This window comes from Centrocercus urophasianus, unplaced genomic scaffold (genome assembly GCF_019232065.1).
Source record: "Centrocercus urophasianus isolate 14NV4802_14NV808 unplaced genomic scaffold, USGS_Curo_1.0 seq_32, whole genome shotgun sequence".
Lineage (NCBI taxonomy): Eukaryota > Metazoa > Chordata > Aves > Galliformes > Phasianidae > Centrocercus > Centrocercus urophasianus.
This window is the reverse complement of record NW_024884889.1, coordinates 7,226,345-7,249,275: the sequence shown is the minus strand read 5'-3', so window position 1 is coordinate 7,249,275 and position 22,931 is coordinate 7,226,345. Positions and strand designations below refer to the sequence as shown.

General features: G+C 35.4%; 1 protein-coding gene across 4 annotated transcripts in view; it reads right to left on the bottom strand.

The window, feature by feature from the left end:
- The window catches only part of FSTL5 (follistatin like 5), a 213,612-nt gene that overhangs the window by 174,131 nt on the left and 16,550 nt on the right, over positions 1–22,931 (bottom strand). For 2 of the 4 annotated variants that reach the window (XM_042829773.1, XM_042829772.1), the window contains exon 2: positions 18,841–18,871. In XM_042829773.1, coding sequence (XP_042685707.1) covers positions 18,841–18,871 — 31 coding nt within the window. Of the gene's footprint in view, positions 1–18,840; positions 18,875–22,931 lie in introns of all 4 variants that reach the window. The other 2 variants (XM_042829771.1, XM_042829774.1) reach the window with 2 other exon arrangements.

Sequence of the window (22,931 nt, the reverse complement as noted above, 5' to 3'; positions counted from 1 at the left end):
ATTCCAGAAATCAAAATGTTTCCCTGTATTTCTGATGAAAAATGCATTAAGTAGGAATCCAGAACTCACTCTAACTACTGAAGTCTCACTTAAAGAAATCCAAGTACATATTAAGTTCCAGTTTTTAAGTTTTTTGGTTTTTACATGAAGCTAATCTATTTTTTGCACCCAAAAGCATAAAAAAGCAATTTGCTTCCATGGTTTTATCTTACCAGAAGTACAAATATTTAAAAATTAAATGTTACAGTCCATTTTCTTTGAAGTGAAAACAACAGGATCTATCAAAATCGGGGGGGGCTTATAACATCAGTACAGATATGGATGGAACAAAAGAGACAGCAGAGCAAATGCAGCATAAAACTCAAATTAACTAAAAAACACATACAGAAAATGTGTTTCCTATTTTGGTGAGTAACATGACCAATTGCTAGGAAAAAAAAAAGCTCGTATCATACAGATACTTGCAAACTATGAAATTAAAATTGTTTTTATCTGTACAATACCCAACCCAATTCCAGCTGATATATACACACATATACATATGTGTGTGTGATATTGAAGAAAAAAAAAAAAGAATGTGTTCCCAGTTCTTCAAAGTTCTCCACTGTTTTTCATACTAATCAAAACTTTGATACCTGTAGATATGTAGACAACCATGTTATCTAGGTTATGATAAACTGAGTGAGTTCTAGTAAATTTTGTTGCATTTCTACCATTGTTTCTGAACAATTAATTCAAAATCTTTGTTTTCTGGGTTTTTGGCTTTTTGTTTGTTTTTGTGTTGTTTTCTTTTTTCTGCCTTAAATTCTCTGAGATTACACTCAAGGCATACAGGTAACAATGATCACAACCAAGCCAATGCAAGCATATGCACCATTGTACTAATACATGCCATATTCAATAACCTAACTGTATAATCAATGAATATATGGGTGCTATAATTAAAAAATAGACAAGAAAGTTAAACTAAACATGTTACCAGGCTAAACAGGTTATCATCCCAAAGAAGAATGAATGGAAAGCTTACCTTTGTCCTGGGCTCACTGAGAAGATTCTAAGAGGAGCCATCTCCAAAAACAGAGATCCTTCCTTACTGCTAGTCAGCTCTTAAATGGGGTCTAGGAGAGGTGCAGCCTGGCTCCACCCCTTCCAGTAGCACAGGGGAATTGCCTTCATCTGTGCTCCCAGGGCTGACTCAGTGCTCGCCTCAGGTGATCAATCAGAAGTTCAGACCCTGATTCAGCAGTTCCCATACACTAAGTCATACTACAAACAGCTTTTGGATAATTATTACTTTTTAATTTTTATACATACCTCCCTAGAGGCAAGAACATGATGATTAATTTGTAAGGATGCAGCAACATCCTACAGCTTTTAAGAAGGAATACATTTGATGTATATGAAGTGCCTTATTATTTGATTTTTGGCACTGCTTTGTATGTACGTCATGGTTGCTGCTAAGAGCAGTCCTTCCATCTTCTCCAAAATCTTTCCTTGCTTACATGTGCTCTGTGTTGCAATTGTGAATGCAGTCATCTCGTTGTTTCTGGTATACAAGTGAACTTTATACACAAGACTGAACTCCAAAACAAAGGCTGATGCTGTTGTTGCCCAGTTATCAGTAGAGAAGTTCATATGGAACATCATAAACTGAACTGTGATCTAAGTTCTTTTAACTTCCAGGTAAAATTCCATAAGTCCACCAAAGGTTAAAACCAGAAACATCAAAATCACCTCTCTTATCTGTGATACAGTGCCAAAGACCACAAAAACAGAAAGAGTAAAGTAGATTCCTGCTCGTGAAATGAATGTGAAAAAAACAGGAGGTCCACGTTTTCAATTCAAGATTATGAAATTCTGTGATTCTCAAGAAAGCTTAATATCACCAAGTAATTTATACTTTTTCCAGTCATCTTAAGCTGTAATATGAACATTCAACAATGGCATGGTTATTTTCTATTATATGAATGGATACTGAAACATATAATTAGACTTTTCCACGGTATCCAGATGAATCAAGAGGGTTTTTCACAAAAACAGAGGTGTGTTTTCAAAGTTCAAGTTAAAAACATTTTTTTTATTATTATTTCTGACATTTGTTTTTCTTTTGAGTGCTAAGTTTGAAACAAACTCAGAATCTTTGTAGGGTCATTTGACCATTTTCATTTTTGTGGTTTATTTCTCTTCTATACTCTTCCCTGCCCAACCATTGTCCTGTCAGTTGTAATAGCATTTATTCCAAATAAGGAAATGTTAAGGAGAATCACTAGCCAGTAGACGTGCCCTAGATAAACAACAGAAAATCCCTGAACAGATTAGTGATTTGCAAATATTTTAATGGTTTGCTCTGAGAGAAAGGTCTGTACTATTTTAATACAGGAAAGGATTACAAACATAATCTTGCCCAGGGACTAGCTCTTCAGTTCAAAATCTGCAATGAAGATATCTGCTACGTGCACAAGAATATGACTGGATCCTAAGTTTTTTAAACATGAACATACTACAGGTTAAGGAAGTACAATGATAAAGGCTGATAGAAGAAACTACAGAAGATAATAGCTGTCAAACTAAAAACTCTTGATGACATGAAAGAAGGACAAGCAAGATCTGTCCACATATGCTTTTTAAATTATTATTAATTAATTTATTTATTACATAGAATGCAGTTTCTCCATGAATAAGGTATTTGACCAGGGTGGATGTGCTCCACAACGCTTAGTTTGAAGAATTTAGAGCTACAGAAGGTCTGTAACTTTTGTAGATCTCTAGAAGTATGTACTAGTAATGTAAGAGTACCGTGTCGTTTAAAAATAACTCCTACATTTTGGAACCGCTGGACTATAGTATCTGAGGTTGGGCTACCCATATATGTAGGAACCTTCAATGCAGAGGCATGTGAGAAATAGCAGCAGATGTTAAAGGACACAAATTTTTACAGATGAATGACACGCATGATAGTCAGAAACAGTAGCTGTACTGCTGCCTAATATATTTCACTTTGTTTTTAAGATTACAGAACAATGGACACTAAATCACGAAATATGTGCAGCTGCTTTGTGAAATCAACTGCAATCTGAATAACTTGTGATCAGGCCTTGTTGACATAAAAGTTTTTCCAAACTCTAACAGTGTTAATGTCAACAGTTCCATAAATTAAAAAAAAAAAATGTGAAGGAAAACAGTTGTGTCTGTTTTGCTTTTTTTTTTTTTTTGTATAGACTAAATTTTAAACTACTGATAATCAATATATTCTTAAGATCTTGCAAAAAATTAATTGCAAGCAACAAAAGTACAGAGTGTGCCTTTACTGCAATGTTTATCTTATACCAAAGCTGTTCAGTATGATACCATGCCATACCATGAAGCTCAGCCAGATACCAGGTTGTCTTCAAATTCACAGCTAAACCATAAACAGCAAAAGCAATACCTTAAAAATGTCCTAAGTATGACTACTAAAAAAAGAAAGTCTAGCATTTGAGACGCCATTAAGTCAGTCGGGATAAATTTGCAAGTCAAGCACACGAGTCTACGGTAAGGTGTGAACTGGAAACAAAGTAATCCTAATCTTGTAGATAATAATTATTGAAAGAACAGGAAATATTATACTATTAACTCGTTAAAATACAAACAGCTAATGAAGTTTTACTATGCAGCAATGAACAATTGCATACTTTGAAGAGCTTCCAGGAATTATTCATACTGTCACATGTATTGCAGTCGTACTGTTACTCATCCACAGGCCAAGATAACACACCTTCAGCTTTCAGATATCTATTTGCAACAATTATTTCTGTGTTTGGATTCGATTAGATGATACAAATTCTGCTAACATTCATGGTTGTGTTGCTGAAGAAAGAAGCAGATCAAATCCAAATGTTTAGTACATTTTCTGTAGTCTGAATAATGTAAAAACCACCAACTAGTTATCAATTTTTCAGATAGCATAAAATGGAGTGGTTTATTTTTTCGTTATAGGAATTTCATTATTTAGTAGAAGAAAATGACTTGTCCATTATTTATCACTGGCTGCTTATTTATTTAGTATAAGGCTAGCCAAATATTTTGGCCCAGCAGCCAAAGAATCAGTTTGACATTCTTGGACGGGTAGCATTCTTGCTAGCTCCAGGAAAACAAAACATTGAAGTATAAAAGGTGAATAAAAAAAGGAGCAAGGCATCCCCTGTTCCCTTTCTTTCAGGAATACAAGAGAAACCAAACAAAGAAAAACCCCACAAAAACAGAAAAGCTGGAACTACGGAATATCTAGCAGTGAGAAAACAGTGATGAGAGGGAATATGCCACAACAAAGACATTTTTATGCACTTTTGAAAGTTGAGCAGATTACTACACGTGAACTGTTTCAGATTTTTCCATTCTGAAGCCATGCTTCAGTTTCTGTTCTCCCCTTTCCACGACCAAGTTTCAGAAATTAATACTGAAGCATTAGCGTTGAAATGAATACAGAATAGGTCTTGATCATAAACTCAGACTCAGCAGGTAGGTGTCTGCCTGTCCATCATTTCACCAAGGTCTTTGCATGGCTGCAACAAATTCACTTAATGCAACATGAGTTTTTGCTCCTGGTTCTGAAAGTTCAACCTTATCTCACAGAGCTTTTGGGAAAAATAACCAAGATGCCACAAAGTCATTTTCAGTGACTGGATGACGTCCGTGCTCCATCACTTGGCAACAATAGATACTAGCCCTAGTGTTGCTATAGTTGCCTTCACTGCCTCACAGCATGAGTGTTCCCTCAAATCAGAGAACAAAACATCCTATAGGCTATTTTAAATGTAATAATACTCCTGTGGCTTCTGCTGTTGTATTTCTTGGCTGATTAAATGCCACTTCATTATCATCTTTCAGGATCTCCTGTCACTGATTTACAGAAAAGTTTTCCCCTCTGTTTAGTGGAGAATCTTTAAATCTTTCTCAAACTAGCATCACCATCTCAAGTTGGAAAGCTTTCATGACAGAGCAAAAAGTTATGATTGCACTTGGTCCTTCTGTGTGTGATCCCATTCACATACGCACCCAACGTAGAGCTTAAAGGAGCTCGTAAGACACAAATAAACCTGGGAAAATATTAAGCTCTAAATAATGTTTTTGGTTCGTTGTTCAGACTTGCTCTCCTATCTTGTCCACATGGGCCAAGATCTCTTTGTCATTATCTCAAAACATTACCCTGGTTGAGCTTATGTTCAGCTCCACCTTCAACACGTCACCTTGGATGATGAATGCAAGCTCAGATTGGCTTGCATCAAAATATTTAGCAGACAGGTATATGTTTCAAAAGAAAATGGCAGGATATTAGACACTATTTTTGCATTAATCACAGACCACCTTTCCTATCTCTCAGCTTACTGATTTCAGAATGTCTTTATGCAAAGTTACCCCATCACTAAGTGGCTTCGTAAATGTAATACAGGAGTCTGCATACCCAGTATTTAGAAAGTAAGAGCAGGTTTGTGAACTGAATCAATCTGAACAGAGCTGCACATTTCTAAGTGGCTGATCCATTATTTTCCAAAGCAAAAGGGAATAATTTAGTAAATGCATTGGCTTGATACCTTCTTGGATTTTTGAAACAGATTTTTTTGTGTGTGTGTGTTATAAAAGCTGCCAGAATGATGTAGTCTGATTTAAATCCCTGTCTGCAGCCAAAATCCTGTATGGCTTCAGAACACCACTAATGTCAACCAGGCTCAACATATGCATTCAAGATGCTGCCCATACAGAATGCATTTTAACTGCATTGCCTATAAAACACAATTGCACAACTTCAAAGTTTTGTTGTTCTTTTTTTTTTTTTTTTTTTTTTTTTTAATGGGAACTACTTCAATTAGATAGATAGATTTTTAAATCACTTAAAAAGCAGAAGGCTGTCACATTAATATCTGCAAATAAATTAATGGTTTTGATAATGAGTGTGATTCCAGGGTTCTTAGTAAAGAAATAAATAAACATCATATGAACTAAAATAATAGCTTCTCTGGATACACTTAATATTCTGTGAGTAAAAGTTTTTTTTTTTTCCATATTTTCCTTCAAGTTGTCCTTCTAGTGCCCTAGCTGAAATTAAAGAACATCAAATTCTAAGCCTGTTTAATTTAGAATAGCAAAGAATTAATCCTTATAATGAAATAACTCCATACAGCGTTGTCTTTGAATCATTAGAGGATTTGCAGATAGTATCTTGTGAATGCAAACAAGATAATAATACAAGCAGAGATACCAAATAGCCCTTTTTCCAAATACTAGTGAGCATGCATATTCAACAAAATGCAAATATTGACTTTTCTGATAGCAACTAGATCAGATTGCTAAAGTGTCTAATGGGACCCCGTAATCCCACTGTGAGAAACAGTACTGACCTTCATGCTCTGCATGGTTAGCATGTAGCTTGCTTGCATTTATGATTCCCCTAACCTCTAAGCATTTGACACAATTGGAAGAATAAAGTAGACGTGTGGAAAAGGGCATTCTCAGACAGTACAAAAAAAGCTTGAAAGAAAGTAAAAGGCCTCAAGTCTCATAACATCTCTCTAGAGACACAAGGGTAGGAAGAAATGGCATTTGAAACTGACTGCTTATAAGTGGGTACATAAAAAGACTCATCTTTTCTTAATGAGTCAGGAAAGAGGATCGTAACAGGTCACATGCCTGAATGCTTGGCAGTCAGTATGACCAGCCTGTATGCTAGAATATGCAGACACATTCAAACCTTCCGTCCTGTTCTGAAGAGCACTGTTCCCAACTCAGCGAATACGGTCACATGGATAGTTGGTTTTTGAATGGCTCAGTTTAACAAGAAACTTAAAAATAGATTTTTAAAAGATAGATAATCCAAATTTTAACTGAGAAACACCTTTATACAACCACTACCAGAACTATATGGTACCGATTTACACTTCCAAATCTTTCCTAACACTTCACATTGAAGCCAAAATAAAGAAATGGATAGGAAGAGCCTCAGCATTTTCTGCTTATTTGCAGTAAATGACAGGATACCTTCAAAACACAGTGACAGTGCCACTCCTCACTGTGAATCGGTAGAGGCCTAAATTCACTCTTCACTTCTCCACTAAAAACCACAGATGGAAAACCAAAGCCCCCCTTATCTATGGCTTAGCTCTGCCATTTTGTGTTTATTTCTGTGAACGTGCATTTATTTCTATTAAGTTTGCTCCCCCGTGTATTTATACGGAAGTATATTGAACCTCTTTAGAAAGACAGTTTAAGGAACATAAATATTTTAATAATATGGTATGACTTACGCCAATTTCATTTCATGATTTGTACAACTCTGCACGCTGCTTTTATTTTGAGATATTAATGATAATTATAAATTGTAACAAGATCTCTCAGTGTTTCTGGGGAAAGAAGGTCAGGTTACTGCTAATTAGATCAGAGTGCAAGTGGCGTAAAGGATCCTTTGGGCACAGAAATTATGATATCGGAATATCTTAGTGGATTTTTTTTTCCCCATTTGTAGTTCATTTTTAGTGTGCAATTATCCTTAAAGCTACAAAAACACAGCTTTCACGTTTTATGAGGAAGAGTCCATGTGTGCTAATTAGAATCTCAGTGGCACTTACAATACAAAGGGGATTTTTGTATGCTTTTCTATTTGCTGAAATTCTTCATTATTCCCTTCCTCCTGAGAAACTTGATATAGTCCGTTCTATGAAGAGTTTTACAAAGCTAAGGAAAATGCTTGGTTTATTGTTCTGAGATTTATCTTTGAGTCATAATAAAACTTTTTCTTAAATTCCTATTCAAGCAATGCCATCATTGATATTTATGGTATTTCAAGAGAATTAAAATATCAAAATTTAAATGATTACCAGTGTGCCAACATTCACAATTTTATCTGTGTTCTTTTGTGTATAATTTGAATTCAGAGTAATTTGCACCTTACTAATGCAAGTTTTTGTACTGAGCCTTGGCCAGTGCAGTAATCTAAGCCAACACCTAGATTGCTGAAGTCTAAATCAAAGCCAAATGTTTAAAACAAGCCAACAGTTTTTAGCCAGCATATAGCACAGGTAACTAGATTTTATATGCCACAAACCCCAGCAAGCACCAAGAAGATAAAGCATCCTACTACATAATTTTTGGATGTTTTTTTCAATAGAACAGCAGATATGTAATAATTCTTTCTCAAATCATTTAGATTATTTAACCAAAACTTCACTAGAATGGGTTACTCACCACTAGAACCCTGTGGACAAAAATCTTTGCCAGGTTGGAGAAACCAATAAACAGGCTTATTTGGCTATTTTTGGCCTAACTAGCCAAATATCCCCATGGCAGGGCCTTAGAGAATAACAATTTGTTATTACTTCCCATGAAACTGGTTCCTCTTTCAGTAACTGAGCAACATAAAATTTGGCAATGCATATTCTCAACTTGGCTTTTTCTTATCCCATAAAGTCCTCCTTGGACTGTAAAACTGAAAGTTGTGTTCTATTACTACAAAAAAAAAAATAAAATGAAATAAAATAAATAAAGCACCACACCTAGAAGTGAATTCAAATATTTGATCTCTAAAAGCTTTGGAGGTTCAAAGGCATATTTCTGTCCTTGGATATGCAGAGGAAGTTGTATATTGAAGAAATGAGAAAACAAAATAGCCTGTTATCTCCTGAGAGCACAGCTTACTTTCTGCATAACCAAAGATACGAATGAATAGCACGGTATGAACAACTAAGAAAAGGTTCACACAAGGGGCAGAGTTGGAAAAGAAGCACGGAACTTTCAGTCTTCCATGCTGTTAAGAAAAGAATTTCTTGAATTTTTCACATATAAAAAACTGTGTGATCACTGGAGTAGCCATTCTCTGTATTATTTCAAGACTGAATTTTATCTGAAACATGAACATTTATGGATACAGCATGTCAGATGAGGTTTAAATAGTGCCATGTATAATACTTGCTATTCTTTTCCTCTCTCTACTAGAAATGCCTTCCTTGATAACGTTAAGAAATCTAGAATTTGAAGTCATGTTGGTTACTCAAGTCATCAAACAACTGATCTTTTCCTTTGTTATTTCAAAACTACAACTTTAATTATCACATTAAAAAAAAAGTTACTCTAGTTTCTTGAAAATTATACCAACAAATTTCATCTCATTTTCACTATAAACTTGAAAATCATTCAGTTATTTCAAAGATATACACAGCTCTATAACTTAGTAATTCTACCAGAAATTTCTTGCTAAGACAGCAGTTGCCTTCATGGCATGTTGTGACTTTTTATAATTCACGTGGATTTAAAATAACAAAAACCACAATTTTTATTTCTAATGGGTGTTGTTGCTGCTGACAGTATCTAACTCATATTTGCATTTTAACAAACATTAAAAAAAAGTATTTTCAAAGAAGCCCAAAATTCAGATGATTAAGATAGAAAGCTGGGCAGAAAACAGAAAAGCATACGTTCACTCCTTATATATGCATGCAAATGAATAATCAGAGGTTTTCCATCTTTTTATACAAAAAGCTTAAATAGCTATTGTGTCCTGTAAAAAAAAAAAAAAAAAAAAAAAAAGTACAGCATGTTTTAGTTTGACAAGAGATAAAAAAAATTTAGGCCATAAACTGATTAACCAGTGTTTTAATTAAATTACACTTTAAGTACTTGAATGGATTCTGGTTTTATTCTGTGGAATATTTACAGCTAGCCAACACCTACATGGTCCAAAAAGTATATCTTCACAGGATACAATTGCCTCATTTAAAGCCCATTACTGCTGCTTTGTGCTGAAATTATTTTCTAATGAAGATGTGCATAAATGAGGACCAGTTCCAGTGCACATCTTCTGGGGAAAAGAATGGCTGTCTACCTAGCAACATGTCTTAGTTTAGGAAACAATGAAAATAAAACAGCTCTAAGCGTGTTCCTTTTAATTACTGAATCAGGGATATTTCCGTAATATTAAGAGCTACATTAATTTGTTAATGCCCACGGGATGTTGCTGATTCATACATCAGGGTACCAGGGTACGTATGATACCAGGGTATCATCAGTGTAGTATCAGATGGGCAGACAGATATCTGTACTAACAACCAACTTTTTTTTCTGAAGATGCTTATGTTCTTCACAGCAAGAATGATGGTACAGAATCATTTTCATATTTCTACTCTGTAGACAAAACAGCAGGAAACTGTTGCTGTTCATCTGGGAAAAAAGCACTATTTCTTTTAATAAAATTCTTGAAAACTCTTCTGAATCAAAAGAATGGGAAAAAGGGAAAAAACAAAGCATGAAGTTGCATTAAGTCGTGACAGAATAGATTTTGAAAGGTTATTTTTAAAGCTCAGGGCACTTTAGTTTACATCTAAGAATTAGGTTTTCAGGCACTCATGGAGCTATTTACATTTTAAGGATCAAAAATTAAAAGGAGTTTATCAAAGAAACCTATATTTATATTCGTAAATTGAAAAACAGAAAGACATTCGATCAACAGCAACCTCCAGTTGGGATCTTCTCAGAAGAGGGTCTATCAACCACATTTAAACACATAGTTAAAATAGATGCATTCATTCCTTGCAAATTCTCCTTAGGAGCATTAGACTTCTAAGCATAATCAAAAGAGGCAGCTGGGCCCACCCTTTATGATAATGTGCCATGCGGCTTTATTAATCTGACCTTTGGAAATAAATGAGAAATTTAATACTGCCCCACCATAATTGTTAGTGGCAGGCATTTTAGCAGTCTTTAATTTGCACTTCACTTTAATATCTGCTTTCAGTTATGATGTAAATGTTAACAGGATCTGACACTGCTAATCATGTTCCTGTGTCTGAAGCAGTGGCAAAAGAGTGTGTTTGGAGTAAACTGGGACGTGACCTTAACGGATAATGAAATGCATCAACCCTGGCTCTGCAAAGAATAAAACAACAAAAAAATGAATGCTGTAATTGTTTCAATTGACATCTGAGTAATATACAGTGCTGCAATTACTGGGTAGGCCTGAGGATGTGGGGGAGTACAAATCATATTCACCAGACTCATATTTCAAGGTTACATGAGTTCTGACTGTCTTTTCAGCTGACTGCGAGAGATATATGACACAAAATATCATTCAAATAAAGTCAATAGCATTTTAAAGAATTCACAGCGAAAGCAAAAATTCTGTTTTTCAGATGTTATGAGTAAGAAAATTTCTTCTGCATAACACAGATCTGTTGTTCTTTTCTGCACAAGTGCACTTAAAGGTTTTACGATCTATAAGCAACACAGAAAAACAATCTGCAATCTGCAAGTCATGTTGATAGCTATCGAACTTGTGTTGTAAGCATGCAATAGAAGGTAACATAGTACTTGAATTTCTACAAACAAGCAAAAAAAAAAAAATAGGAAAACAGCTACTTACAGGCATCTAGTGTAGAAAAACATAGATTGTTCCTGAAATACCAGTATGTACGATCTGTCTTTTGAACATCCTGTACTTTCCTCAGAATTCACTTTTTCTTTTAGGACAACCATCCCTGGCTTTTAAACACTTCTGCATAAAAAATGTCCCATAGGAATTTTTTTTTTTTTTTTTTTTTTTTTTAAATATACATAAAAAAAAAAGATGCTTTTAAAGACCTGTGTGGATTTTTAGAAGGATCTTTATCTTTTTCATTGACATAAATATCAGACCTTTTTTCCTCTTTAGGAGAAACTGTATCTTAGAAGGCTATCTTAGATCAACTTATACTAAAATAAAGCTGAGATCTGAAGAAGTGTTATACAGTAGAAAAATAACAACAAATAATAAAAGCTGCTTTTCCTCAAATGAAATCATTGATTCTTTGACTATTACATAATACACTTATATACAAGAAAAAATGTTTCTAATGTAACTACTTTACAGCAGTTTCTAACATTCTGTATTCTTTCTGAAAATCCATTCCAAAATCTTCTCAATTGTAAGATGTGAAGACTATCATACTTCAACATTCAGCAACCTTAAGTCGTTCTTGCTCTGATTCTATTGCTTGCAGTCAGAACAATCACCTTCTACATCACAAGTACTGTGAAACAACTTGCCTCTTCTGGCTATTATATATCAGTGTTAACTGAGGCTAACCAATGGTGCAGGTACAAAGCCAGGAGAGTTCTGAGTTTCACAAGCAACTGCCTCTTTTACATTCTGAGAATTCCATTTCTTGTGTAATCAAATGTGTGTTTGCTACACATGAACAACTTGACATGCATCCCCTGCAAACACGGCACTAATGATATTATTATGAATAGCATGGCATCTAAGAATGCTTCATTGTACCGCTTTCTCTTTGAATTCAGTGCAGGTCTTTGGTGCACAAGAGCTACTTCAAAGTCCTTGAGAAGCCATTTGTGTTTCCCATGCTTCTTTCAAGGAGAAGGAAGGAAAGCAAATGTAATATTTTTTTGAAAACAAATCTACTTCAGAGTATTTCTCTTTTGGAGGAGGCGGTTAAAGGCATAAAAGAAACCTAACATACGAAATTGCATAGCTTTAGCAAAACTGTGTGACTTACAAACTCCATGTCAGTAATAAAAGATAGACTAACTTAGAGAAAGTAAGGTTCCCTGTTTCATTTTCTCTCTTCACCCCGCACTAGAAAGATCATAAAAGACCTCTCCAAAACATTTGCTGTTGCATTCAAATTAAGTAGGAGTTACTTTCACACGGGAACTTCTAAGAACTCTAAGCATTGTAAAACTTAGGAAAAAAAAAAAAAAAAGACTGCTAGTCAAAATGTACTTCTATCAAAAATATTTTGTGGGGTTGCACTATTATAATTCAGACTACGAACATATTTAAATAAGAAAAACTGTAACATTCATTCTTTTTCTATAACTAGTAGAGTCCAACAAGGAAGGAATCTGTGCAGCGCTGACTATTCAGGATTTTTTCTTCTTTTTTTTCTTTTTTTTCCTTTCTGATGCTGAATCCCTTCTCTATCTATGCAAGTGAAGTTTTTGTGCACCACAGAAAGAAACTTTATAAACCTATGTATGTATAATAGGCTGTGCCTATTTTCTCCAGTCTACTTCTGAAGGTCTGTCTTGAAATAGATTTCACAAATTAACAAAATGTAACCTAAATTTAAGGTGGACATGGATGAATTAAGAAAAAAAGATAACAGTTACCAATCTCCTGCATTAGCTCTACAATACTACTACATACCACAACCATTATATCTGTTCTTTGTGCAGACATTTCGTTTTGCAGAATTATTTCCTGGAATTTCTATCCCTCTGAATATTTTCCTCTGCAATAGCATGAACGTTACACGTGAAAAGAAAAATAAATGTAAATGCTCATTTTTTTCTCCCTGAAGAAAATCAAAGTTGGAAAAAAAAAAACATCTTTGTATATTTAACTCCTAAAATATTTAAAGGATTTCAGAAAACATCTCACCCTCGAGTAGCTCTAGCTTAGTGGCAGAAATAATGACTATCCAAGAAAAATTACAGATATCTTGTTATTCCAATGCATTTCTCAACAGGCAGGAAACTACTGAGATTTTTTTTTTTTTTTTCACGTGGCTTAAAACAATTTTTCAGACTCATTCTAGGTACTTGGTTTTCTAGTTAGCTTTTTAATACAAGTTCTTGACAGGGCAAAACACTTAAATTTTGTAGCCATCCAACATGAAATTAATAGTTTCAGTCAGCTGAATTGAGGACATAATACACACTGTAATCAGTTAAGAAATTCTACATGATGTCACTCATCCCCAGATGCCACCATACACACTTAGCAGCACTGTCTGCTAGTTTTTGTAAGACTATGGACAGGAAAAGTAAATGGACAATTTTTTGAATGGGAAACGGAGCTGCATTTCTTACGGCAATTCTTAACAGACAGAAGGGATGAGAATTTGAGCTGAGTAGGCACTAGAGGAGAATGCAATAGGATGCAAGTGTCAGTATTGGCTACAATGAATACAGAGAATCCTCAAATCACCTCTTAAAAGTTCATTCAGCTAAATCAGAACATAACAATAAAGAAAACATTTGGAAAACAAGGATATTTAGTAGCTGCATTCCAATGTAAAGTACACTCTTAGACATACATTTACCAACTTGCCTGCTGTTACATATACTCTCTAAAAAGCTATAAATTTTTATGATATGTCCTGGTCTACCAGAAAAGAATTACTGTATTGTGACAAATGAAAATATGAATCAATTCATCCAGTAGGACTGCAGTTCAGATTCAAACCATTTTCACATAAAACCAGCCTGCTGAAATATGAATTTGGAATCATGTGATCAAGCAGACACGATGATTCACTGGATACATACATTACAGAAAGTGAGGAAGTGGATTCTTTTCCACAGTTCATAGGTTTCACATACCATAAGATCCTGATGCCATATATTCTCGTCAGGACATACACAGTTTTCTTCACTATCAAAAGCAATACCAGACTGCTATACTGCAGAATAGACAGTTCACTCACCCACTGGCATGTGAAAGTATCCTAAGTTACATTGACACCCTACAGATTTGTTGATTTAATTAAGGTGTTGATGACTCTGTCACTTAAATTCTTTCCATTTTGAACAGTGTTAAGCTTTTTCTCCATCTTTATTGCTTGATGTTTTCCTGGGTATAGAAAAAAAGACTACAGTACTAATATGGAAACCCAGACAAAGCTGTAAGTGCTGTGCAGGTGTGTTGTGTTACCTTTTAAGGAGCAAACTACCAGTAAGATGGGAGAGCAATGCCCATGCGGTATCTCTTTATTTTCTGGTAGCTAATGATCATAAAAGATATCTGTAAATATCTGAAAAGCAGGGCAATATGTTCATTATAATAAAGTAATAAATTGTTTTCAACCGATCAGTCAATAATGATTTCATACTCATATTATTAAAGTAAGCATAAAGTTAGAGGGATTTAATATAACTGAAAGCTCTGGGTTATAGTTGTGGTCAGTCAATATTCTCCTGCTCAGTTTTGGATGTTAATGATGTTCAAAACTCAGATCAATAATTGCTAGCAAAAATTTTAACAGCATTTTGCACAAGTAGCCCCCTAAAGCACATCTAAAACAAAGTAAAACCATATAAGTTAATATCATTGGAATCATCTACATACATATGTCACAGAATCATAAGGTCTGTGTTGGAATCAAGGTCTGTGTTGGAAGGGACATTAAAGGCCAGAATCCCAACCTTCCCACCATGATCATTTGCAAATTATTATTATTATGACCCTGTGTTTGCATTCTAGATCTTTCCTGGAAAAAAGCGTATATCTTTCAGTAACTGTTCTTGATGTTGCTAAAATGAATGGGCAAAGATAGACAAGTGGTACAGTGATATGATACCTGACACAATATTACAAAACTGATGACCATACTCTCAGTCTGATTTCAAAATTATTTTGGAGGTTTTTCAGTGGTTTTGTTGTTATTGCATGGTTTGGATATTATTTTATATATATATACATATATATCACACACTGCTTTGCTATTCTGAAATTAATACACAGTTTTTAAACCTACACACTTTTGTACAATAATTCAAAGTAATGGGGACCAAATTTTTCCACTGATCATCCAAACCATCACTAGTTAAGTGAATTATTTTGTGACAGCGTACTGTAAATGTGACTCCGTGCTTTCTCCTAAAAATGATTGAGATGACTTTGAAGTTTGGAAAAAAATTGAGAAGTGTCATCAGTCAACTTTCTGATTCTTGTGATTTCTACATTAAAGATAGCAATATATTCTATTCTAAGTATTTAAAATTCTCCAAAGCTAAGCATAAGCTAAGAATACTATTCTGCACACTGCTTACATACATGCTTTGTAATATTGCTGGACATATTCCCTATTTATCCTGAAATTATCTATTTTATCATCTACTGTGGGTGTGAAATAAAATGATATTAATTTGTGTGCAGGCGTTAAGTTTGGAAAAGGGAAGTAAGGACAAATTGTGATTCCAAACGAGCAAGGTGATTCTGTGCTCTGTTATTTCTTTCAAGTTAAAGAGGTGCTTTTGGAGAACCAAACCAATAATTAAAATATTTTTAGTATTTATTAACAAATGCTAAATAAACAAGCATTATCTAAGTATTCAAAATTTGAATGCACAGCAGGTTATACAAAACACTCTCTACCTCTAAATTTCAAGTGCTTATGTTAAACATAACTATGAAATAAATAAATACAGTTAAAATGTTTAAAAATTCATATGCTGTAAAATATTTCATCTTCTTACATGGTTAAGTAATCTTTTTTAAAATCAGCCTACCTTGTTCACACTATTGTTACTGAACAGAAGGCTTGTGTTTTATCCTGATGATAACTATTTTAACACAAAGAAAACTCTCAGAAGTACAATGAAGTTTGCCATCACACAATTAAATTTAAAATGTGTGCTGTATTATTTTATGTAAAAGCAGTGTTTCTTTCTTCCTTAAACAGTGTATAGAATCTTCTGTTATATGTTGCAGAAAGGGAAAGAATATCACAGATCACAGAGAGATTAGATCAGTGTCAGAATAGGGCATGTTTGAGTACTGGCTTCTGTTTTGGTGTGGATGACTTAGTGGTTGACAGCAGAAGTAACAGATGGGAAAAACAATTGGGTCAGAAAAACGACAAGACAAAAACCAAGCACTGCAAAGTAATAACAGCATCATTAGAAAAACATAAATAGAAATGAGACATATTTTACTTCATCTATTACTTTAAATAATGCCCATTACTAATATATTGATCCTTGAATTCTGCTACAATATCCTCATCTTCTAAAAAATACAGTCCCAAAGAAGTATTGAATTACAATTAGATACTAGAACATGGATTTACATGGAAGTTACAAGGCACACGAGAGCCTCCAGAGTTTCATTAGGCTAGCCTGTTTAGCATGAGCTGCTATTGTCCTCCAAATTAAGATGACGACATTCAATTTCAAAGTTTCAGAAGATTTAAGGACCTGCAAAAAGCATTTTGTCCATTTACTGTATTTAGTAGCTGCAAAATACAGAGAGCACAAGGAAAAAGCTTTGCAACCTACACTAGGGAACCTGCTTTAGCAGGGGGTTGGACTAGATGATCTCCAGAGGTCTCTTCTAACCTCCACAATTCTGTAACTCTGTATGTGAAAAAGTGGGACCATTTTTCTAAAGCCTGCCCCGTGTGCCTACGAATACTTGGTAATTCTTCCAGACCACTGAGATCTTCCATGTTGATTGGTCAGCTTAGGTTGCATGCACAGCATACAGGAAGTTCAGTTGATCAAAACTTTACTCAAGAGATGTTACAGATATAAATCACAACAAATTTTGTGCATCTGAGTACCAAACTCACTGCCTACTGGGAGATAATGAACATCTCTCTTAAAATAGTTAAAATAGTTTGATAATTTGCTTTGGCTGCAGTTGCTAGCAATACTAAGAAATGTTTATTTGATTAGTTAACAGCTAATGAACACGATGAGCACTCCTAACCAGCTCATGGTTGGCTCCTAATTTTAACTGTTCCTCCCCATAATGACCATACACCTAGACAGAGTAGGAGGAAAACCAATCAAACAGGATGATGATACAACTTTGTAATCACAAATGTCCATAAAAAGTCACCTTTCTTTATAAGTATAGATTTAAAGCTTGCAATTCCTCAAATTTAACAAATCTCTCATTTCTGTGATCTAATCTCAGTTTTCATCACCTTTTTATATAACTTATGTTAAATCATAAAATTAGGTTTTTGAACAATGTATCATGGGTACACTCACAAAATCTCAAGGTAATTCACCCAATTACTTCAGAAAAGAAAACTTAGTTCAGATGCTATTTAAAATTAAAATTTTCTTTTTGGTTCATCATACTGTGAACATTCTTTAAAAGAAGGACTTACGGTCCTTGAGATGATATAAATTATATGACCGAGAAAAACACGACACCACTCCACACAATCACCATATTTGGCCTTCCCTTTAGATGTCTGTGTGTAGCCTCAATGTGAAGAAAAGCGAGGAAATAGAGACTAATGGCCAGTGAATTAATAACAGCTAACACAGGTGATGCGATTATACACTTTTTTCTTATGTAATAAAAGAATTAGGCTAGTTTGTCACTTAACTCTCTCTCAGGAACCTTTAGTATGGTATTCTTTTCTTTTCTACCCTCCCTTTGTTTTCATCTTCAAAGCACTTCACAACCTACCTCTATAAGCACCTACAATATCAAGACAACATTCTCCGCGTGTGACAGAAATTTCACCTTTCATTATTTGCAAAACAAACTTCTAACAAAGCGACTTGGGTGTTCTCTTTCTTAACAAACGTTATACTAGAAAGACACATGAAAGACACATCTGGGTTTTGGAACATTCTGTTTTATTGATACGAGGCTGTTTCTTTAACCCAGATATTCTTTTTTGTGTAGTGCACAAAATAAAATGTAGTGAAAGTATAAAGAGACTTAGGCAAAAAACACAGGTGACTACTTTTGTAAGGCATCCCACTAAGGATGCGATTCATTTGTGAATAAATTGTAATCACATACAATTACAGATGAGCAGAATGAAAAGCTAAAGTGACTGTACCAATGTGTCATTAAAATATACCAAGCTTTCACAATCTAGTTCACAAATACACTACGAAGACGGAATAAATCTCATATAGAACATAGCAGTCAGCCTTATTTTTCCCTCTATCAAAGTTATTTAAATATGGCTCCTTAGAACATTTTATCCCACCTTCCTGGATATATTTTTGCCATTTCAAATACCAAACACTTAGCAATCATATATATATGTTTTGTTATTACTAAAAATGAATGATTTTTTTAATAGTTACAAGAATGAGCACATTTTGAAAACAATTGGCACTTACCTTCACTTCTTGAGCTCTCCTGATTCTTTTCCTGCTGCAATTAAAAGAAAAAATGTATTATTTTAAGTTACAGTTAGCACGTAAATCAAAGACACACAAGTTCAAAAGAACTCAGTCTAGTTCATCCTCCTTCCTGTTCAGCTGTACTGCAGAAAGATTATTCTACTGCCTGCTTTTAAAATCCCCTGATATGTTTCACAATGACAGTGATTGAGCACCAGAACACACTACCCAGAGAGATCACGCAGTCTCTGTTACACTACATCTATCTTTGGAGACATTCAGAATTCACCTGGCTAAGACCCTTTCCAATGTGATGTTGCTCTGAAGTTAGATCTGCCTTCTGGTCAATCAACTGGTTGAACTAGCTGGGTGTCTAGGTGACCATATGCCTAGATGATTCCATGAGCTAAGGAGGGGCTGTCCAGAACCCCAGAAGCAGAGTTTAACTGTTATCAGAATTATAAAGTTTCACCCCAACTGACAAAATGGCTGCAGGACACTGACAAGAGAAATGTTTGCCAGCCTGGGAAATGCAGTCCTGGCAGCTCAGCCTTCATCCTATGGAGTCAGCAAGGGAACCAAGGACATCCCTGAAGTGCATATGGACACCAGAGGGTCAGAGATGTTCTGAAGATACTACTGGTGAAAATGAAACAAGCATCATAGGAAAAACTTATGACCTCAGAAGGTGAAAAATAGCCTGGGAAGGCCTGAAAAAGTGAGTATTGATGTGAGAAAGTTTAGTTTAAAGAAAAGAAAATAAGAGACAATCATCTATTGGATGTCTTAAGAGGAAGACCAAAACTAACTGCAGCTATTGGTTTCCTGAAGTGATCATAGAATCATTGAGGTTGGAAAAGAACTCTAAGATCATCCAGTCCAGTCATCCACCTACCACCAATATTGTCCACTAACCACATTCCTCAGCATCACATCCACGCAATTCTTGAACACCTCCAGAGACAGTGACTTCACCACCTCCCTTGGTAGCCTGTTTCAATGCATGACCACTCTTTTAGAGAATTTCTTCCTAACATCCAACTTGTATCTTCCCTAGCACAACTTGAGGCTGTTCCTTCTCATCCCTTCTCTGTTATCTAAGAAAAGAGACCAACACTAGCTTCGCCACAACCTCCTTTCAAGGAGTTTCAGAGAGCTTGTTGTAGAGATACAGAGGTATCCTATACCCTTTAATGTCTCAGTGCTACAAAAAGGGTCTGATTTCGATCCAAACTGGAGATTTCCTCTCTGAGAAATTTCCTGTGCTGCATGTGCTCATTTCTATTATTATTTTTTTCTCCACAAACAGATGGAATTTTCACTGGAACACTGGGTTAACTCCGTGATATTGCAACATCAGCTCTGCAATGCTCCACAGACTGGCTGCCGTATCATCTTTGAAGTGAGGCTTTGTCCTTTACTTTGAGGCCTTTCTCAATCTATCTCTAGAAGTTCCTCTGAAATCAGTTTTAGACTCTGCGAGATCAGTCCCTCTGTGATCAGTTTTCTTAGTAGGATTTCTTTGAGTCCACTTTGGCCTAGACCCCCCTTCTGCAATTGGTTTGATACATTTGGTACAGCTGATTTTATGAATATTCATAAATGCACATAATACGTACAATATAGATACGTATACCCTATTGTAACTGTACCTCCTGTAAGTTTGGAACCTGCAGTATACATCTATGTTCACTGCTGTAGCATTTTGATAGGTTGGTTGAACCTTTAACTCTATACTAGTTGCTGTATTACTTATTTTACTATGTCTAATTGCCTTCCTACTGATCCTAATTGCTGCTACTCCTAATTAGTAGTATTTGCCAGATATACATGCTTCTGGGTTATATTTATGAATAACAAGTTACTATATACACAGTTACTTTATTAATCACAATATACAACGATGGTGGTTTGTGGTGATAAATTGAGATCTTTTGAGATAAAGTTCCCATGCCTTTGTGCATTACAAAATCTTATGAACTTAGTTATGAACTTTATATAGCTGGGGGCTGGGTAATCTGCCCTGTTGGATCATGCCAAAAATAAACAAGCTTTGCTGCACGTTCAGTATTAAAAATACTGAACTAGTTGTATTCAATGACTGTAATGCAATAGAAAGTGCAGCAATGACAGCAGCGTAACAAAGTCCTAGGCTGCAGAAAGTGAAAACTTCTTCAAATGCAACAGCTATAGGCGCAAAAACAAAGGAAAGAAACTACTCACTTTCAGAAGACCTCATATGTACGCAGGCAACTCCAGTGAAATATCCTCACCTCCACTGCCAACCCTTAAATGAGATCTGGGAAAGGGTGAATCCTGGCTCCACCCCTTCCAGTCACACAGCTACATTCCACACACCTGAGCTCTCCTGGGTTGGCTCTGCCTTCCCACCAGGTTCTCTACCACTGGTTCAAGCACTGACTTAGCATTTCTGTTACAACAGTACAAGAAAAAGCAATGTGAACTTAAGGCAGCAATCTATCCCCAAAATTTTACACAATAATTGCTCAAGAAGATGTTCTCTATATTGTATACTGCAAAACACTCTTCAAATACTTTCTTCTTTATAAATTTGTACCAGGAAAATGGTGTTGGGAATATGCTAAACGTTTTGGTTTTGTTTTTCAATTATGGGATACATTTATTTTAATTATTTTGACAGAACAAGGAGACATTTATTTTTGCTATTACTGCAATTTCTAAGTAGTATCTTTAATATTATATAAACTATTGGTAACAAAGTGAATGTAGTGATTACTATCCAGGCCTAATTGCCCTATTTTATTTAATCTATAAGCTCCAAAGATCTATCATTAGGGTGAAGTATCAGCTTTACTGTGCCTTAAACATGCTGAGATTATACGTATGAAACTACGGAAAGGCCTTCAGACACTCTCACTTAATTTGATTTATTAGCTTCAGTTCTAATATCGTATTATAGTGTGTTATCTTGTATTCGATATCTTATTTAGTAAATTAGTTTGTTTCTCCTCAGATTGTTGCCGCTGTTTTGCTTTTAGCCCCGTATCTCTACCTTTTTCCCCTTTTTTCCCTTATCCCTTTCCCTGGGCGTGGGTCCCCTCACCCCACTTGTCATGGAACTGGTCTGAAACCAACCCACAGACCACTGACATTCTTGGTGGAGAATGAGGGCATAGGCCGCTTTTCGACCTTTAAAATGCATCTTTCTCTGCTCTCAGAGAGCTCCATTAGAAAGTTTATCTCTACTCCAGGGTCCCATAATTGGAAACACTACCTTGAAAGTTCAGGTGTACTGCCAATATTGTGGGATATTTGTAAACTTCTGTATGCTGCTATCTCGCTATTGTAAAAAGAAAAAAAAAAAAAAGCTTTTTCTTGTAAAACTGCTCTTCAAGGGAATGCATTCTATCACTTTTTCTCAGAACATACCAAGACTTAGTTAAGTTTGCCACTCTGTTCTATAGAGCTAGAAGTACATATAATTCAACTGAAAACACTGACAGAAATACTTACCTGGTATCTGCATACAATGTGGCATACAACTCCAGAGGGAGTTGCTAATTCTACAGAACTTGTGGTTTTTAAACAGTCTCCCAGTCTCTCCTTTGAATCATTTATGCGGTTTTTTAATGCTCATCCGATAACCATGATGCCAGTCTTCACTGGTATCTTCATTTATCATATTTTGAGGAAGCCTTCCTCAAAGCCAGAGAATACTGAGTGGCAGGGAGTGTGGAAGCACTTGGAGAGACTTTATGGAGATGGACATCCCCGGTGTCATGGAACTTGAACACCTGCAAAATCCTGGGAGCCTAAGCAGATATTTGAGACCGATGTTGCAGCTCAGGCAGATCTGAGGACGCACAAATGATTTAGGGCCTGACTTATGCTTACTGGCCCTCATTCAGTAATCTCCCAGAGAGTGAGAGAGTCTCTGAAATTGAGAAACAGAGTCTCCAAACCAAAAGAGAGAGCCTCCAGGAGAGAGTCCTGACTGAGACTGAGAGAAAGAATCTTCAATTCCAGAAAGTATTCTCGCTGAGAAACAGAACCTCCAAACTGAGCGAGAGAGTCTCTGAGCTGAGGACAGTCTCCAATCATAGAGT